The sequence below is a fragment of the Rhincodon typus genome, unplaced genomic scaffold (genome assembly GCF_021869965.1).
Source record: "Rhincodon typus isolate 14 unplaced genomic scaffold, sRhiTyp1.1 hic_rhity00003140, whole genome shotgun sequence".
Taxonomy (NCBI): domain Eukaryota; kingdom Metazoa; phylum Chordata; class Chondrichthyes; order Orectolobiformes; family Rhincodontidae; genus Rhincodon; species Rhincodon typus.
This window is the reverse complement of record NW_025968778.1, coordinates 1-4,190: the sequence shown is the minus strand read 5'-3', so window position 1 is coordinate 4,190 and position 4,190 is coordinate 1. Positions and strand designations below refer to the sequence as shown.

Here is a 4,190-nt window from a genome sequence, read left to right as displayed (position 1 = left end):
CACAGCAGGCCAAGCAGCATCAGAGGAGCAGGAAAGCTGACGTTTCGGGCTTAGACCCTTCTTCAGAGGTCGGAACGTCAGCTTTCCTGCTCCTCTGATGCTGCTTGGCCTGCTTGTTCATCCAGCTCTACACCTTGTTATCTCAGATTCTCCAGCATCTGCAGTTCCTACTATCTCTGAAGCATTTAGAATGGACCATGTTCCTATTATTTCTAGACAACTAAGTGATATGAAGGTGGATGTATTTGTGTTCATGGACACACAGGCATATAAGAAACTGGAGAAATTAAGATAAATACTGTCAAATGCATAAATGGAATGCACCTGAGGCAGTAGAAGGAGTGTGAGGTAGTATTTAGAATCGGTGAAGGAACTATCAAAAAACTCATCGAACACACAGTATCGTTCTGGAAGTGTGGTGTATGGTAAGCTTTCACCATCTTTACTGTGTGGATGGTAACCTGGAGGAGAGGAAAGCTTGTTGTTATAGAACACTTCTTGATCCCACCTCACCATGATTATCATTTCATTGGTTTCAGTCAAATTAAGTTTCAAGGTGCTTGTAATGAATGTTAGGGTGGGGGTATTCTCAGATGGCCATCTGTGCAGTAAAGATTAAGATTTATACCAATATGTTTTGATTCCTTTTTAAAAATAAGTTTAAAGTATCATTTTGAGTATTGCAAGCCTGTTGGCTTTTCATGTGTAGTTGGAAAATGATTCTGGGGCAGCAGTTCCCCTTTGGGAAAAAGGGAGCTGTTGCTGCCCAGAAGACAAAGACGGGCAATGCCTCCCCTAAATAAAAGGATAAACCAGATGAGGTCAGTAACATTTTCTAGTTCTTACTGTCTTGTCATCTTGTGCATTGTCCAATGTATAAGTAGCTGTACTATAAATTTGTGGGAGTATTTCTCCTCTAAGTTCTGCGGTATAAAACAGATGTGTGCTGTATATTTATATGTTGCCTCATAGCATGGTTACTACAGCATCTTATTTTGTATTTCACACCATTTATTTACCCTGGGAATGCATAAGCTTTGTGTAGTAGTAATAGCATTGGCTCAATATCTCATACTGTTTGACCTATAAACTGATATTTTAGAGAATGGACAGGAAACTCAGAACACTCATTGAATTAAATGCTGCTGTATGCAATCATAAGGGATAGTGAAACTCTAATTTTTCTTTGTTCTTTGTGTTTAGGAGAGTGAACCCATCTCGGTGTGCTTGGCAAAGGACGTACCTAATGTACTGAAACAGAGGTTGGCAAGAGTTGGGGTGGAGATGCTGCTGAAGATGGTAACTCTGGGCAAATGGTCATAGGCTCTGAAGATGATACAAGAAGGAAAGGGTCCATAAAACATTTAATATGATGTTCAACAATATGTAAAGGGAGAATATGAGAAATACTTGTTGATTGAGCCAGACAATTTCAATAAAGTGTATGAAGACAGAGTTATACAGAGGGCTGCATCCATGCCTCAATTAGTAATAACCCATTAAGCATCTTACAGGGGCAAAACTTTACTCTGACTTAAAATTGCTGACTCATACTGAGTGAGGTACTTTCCCTATTTTTTGTATATGAGACTGGGCATTGAGTGTCACCACACTTCTAATGAAGAGTCACTGAACTCAAAAAATAACTTTTTTCTCTCCACAGATGCTGCCAGATCTGCTGAGTTTCTCCAGCAATTTCTATCTTTGTTTCAGATCTCCAGCTCTTTGTTTTGAGTGTTGCCAGCTTTTTTAACTGTAGCATCACAAAACCAGCACTTGTCCATTCACACACAAGTGTTTTCTCATAAGAATCACCTCAATTAATTTTCCTTTTTTCCCTGGTTCAGGAACCATAAGACCAATTGAAGCATTTTCACCAGAACAGGCTGAAGTTAAACTGGAATATCTTTTGGTCTGTTTGATTCAATGCTTCACATGTTGGAGAGAGTGCAATATCTTTTTATTAATACATGTGTTTGTGTGCTTTATATAAAATTTTTGTATCTTTTTTATTGCTCACAATTAGTTGGAGCAAACCGAACACTTCTTTAAACTTGTAACAGGCTGAGGTTGCAGTGGAAGCAAAGTAACATATTATTTCCTTCATCTATTGTTCCATCTCTCCCATCATTGCTTCCCATACTTTCCCTTAGCCCATATTCTCTTTTTGCCTACCTTGCTCTGTACCGATTCCTCCCTTCCCTCCTGCTTCAATGATTCATCTACCCTTGTAATCTTATTTATCAAAGGTCATAGCACAGTCAGCTGGAAGAAGTAAGAACAGTGCCACCACGTTATCACCACCACGTTATCACCACCACACTAGTGATTAAAAAACACAAATTAAACAGACTTAGCAGTTTGATACATTATTAGAATGTCTCTTATGGTGAGCCATAGGATATTATACAAAGTTGCTTACTTATGGTGTTTCAAGAATAACAATGACTATTTGTTATGTTAAAAGTGGACAATCTCCTGGGGCAGTGGATGTAGGAATTCAAGGCCACTCACAGACTTATCGAATGGGTTATTACTGGAGAGTTAGGTGAAAAGGGAGTGAATAAAAGGGGATATGAAAGGAAGAAGAGGAGAGGATATGATTAATAGGAGGGATTCAGTGAAAGTAGAATTGGAGAAGAGAAGCAGGAGAATGATAAACATAAGTAGGGGAATGGGGTGATAAAGGATGTGGATGAATGAGGAGATGGGCAAACCTAAGGATTGGTGGAGGGGAAGAATCTGTTTGAGCAAGATAGGCTAAGAAAATGTATGAAATTAGGAAAAGCACAGGAAACATTGATGCAGAGTAACAGGGAAAAGAAGTAATGAACAGAGTGAACCAGGTAAGGCTCAGAGAGAAGTCGCTATGTGATCATAAACGAAAACTGTTAGAATCAGTGAGAGATCAGAAACTAGAGGAGGACATGATCTAGGGTCTTTAGAGGAGTACAGTGCAATAACTTACTCTAAGTGGTCCTGTGGACTGTAAAGACATCAAGAACAGTTGTGTGTTTGCACTCAGCCCTCACTGAAACCTCTGGTGCATGCGGTTTGGTGGATGCCTGTCACTTCGCTCTGAAGCCAGTTTATTGATGCAAAAAGAACAGTTTAACACTGCAGCTTAGTTCCTGCACAAAATGGCTAGCTCAGATGGTAGATTATCAGTCTCTTAATGCGAGGATCATTGTTTCAAGCCCTGCAATCAGTGATTTCTTTTAAAAAAAACTTTATTTTATTGAGTGTTACCAATGTCAAAACTCTGTAGTTAAGGACAGTAATTGGTTGCTGAGGAAAGAATATCTTGTTGTCATTACTAGACATCTTATATTGACTACTTGGATAACTATTTGACTAGACATTAAAAGGGTTGCTGTCAACGTGGATGCATTTTTTCCATTAATTGATTTTGTTATTAAGAAGACAATTATAAGACTTTCAAAGTGACAGAAAGTACTTAGAAGCATCTCTCACTTTAAACAATGACCGGCACTGACACTGCATCTGCACATTTGCGAGAAATGCTCCCCCAGTGTGGGGCATAAACAAACACAGTTTCAATGAAGGTGAGAGCCGACTGATAGAAGGAACATTGTCTCGACTCCGATAGGAGTCTTTTTCAAGTACAGCAAATTAATGATTATGAGAAAGACTTTTAGTTTTCTGTGTTATCATGACATTGCTCCCTGTTGAAATATTATTTTTCCCCATAGGTGTTTGTGGATAACTTTATTCATGGAGACCTTCAGTCTAGAAATATTTTCATCCAGGGGGCTGATCAGTTCCATCTACAAAACGATGACAAGACAACGATTGTAGACTTATGTGATACACTAATTGTTAATGTGCATCATTCCCAATGCCCATTAAAGCTTATTCTTCTAGATACTGGCATTGTTACTGAACTCCACCCATCTGACTTGCATAATTTCAAGGCTGTCTTCACTGCTTTAGTTGAAGGACAGGTGAGAGCATGTGAATTCTTCTTCCTTTACATGTGCCATTCTATCTCCAAAAAACCAGACAAGGGATGTGCTGCAAAATGTAGGTCACTCGGCTCCTGTCGTGTGTTTACTTCACTTTTTAATCTAACTTGAGAATTTCAAGTTTGGAATCATAATTTTTTTTAACATACAACAAATAATGTATTACTTTGATCCACTTTAACGTGGAATTTTCAGTTTATTTCT

At 38.6% G+C, this 4,190-nt stretch overlaps 1 protein-coding gene across 2 annotated transcripts in view; it reads left to right on the top strand.

Annotated features, from left to right (window-relative positions):
- LOC109912138 (uncharacterized aarF domain-containing protein kinase 2) overlaps positions 1–4,126 on the top strand; it is a 14,791-nt gene extending 10,665 nt beyond the window's left edge. For both annotated transcript variants that reach the window (XM_048593565.1, XM_048593564.1), the window contains 2 exons: positions 1,204–1,299; positions 3,714–4,126. In XM_048593565.1, the coding sequence (XP_048449522.1) occupies positions 1,204–1,299; positions 3,714–4,097 (480 nt within the window). In that variant the 3' untranslated portion in view covers positions 4,098–4,126. The remainder of the gene's footprint in view (positions 1–1,203; positions 1,300–3,713) is intronic.
- The last annotated feature ends 64 nt before the right edge of the window (positions 4,127–4,190 follow it).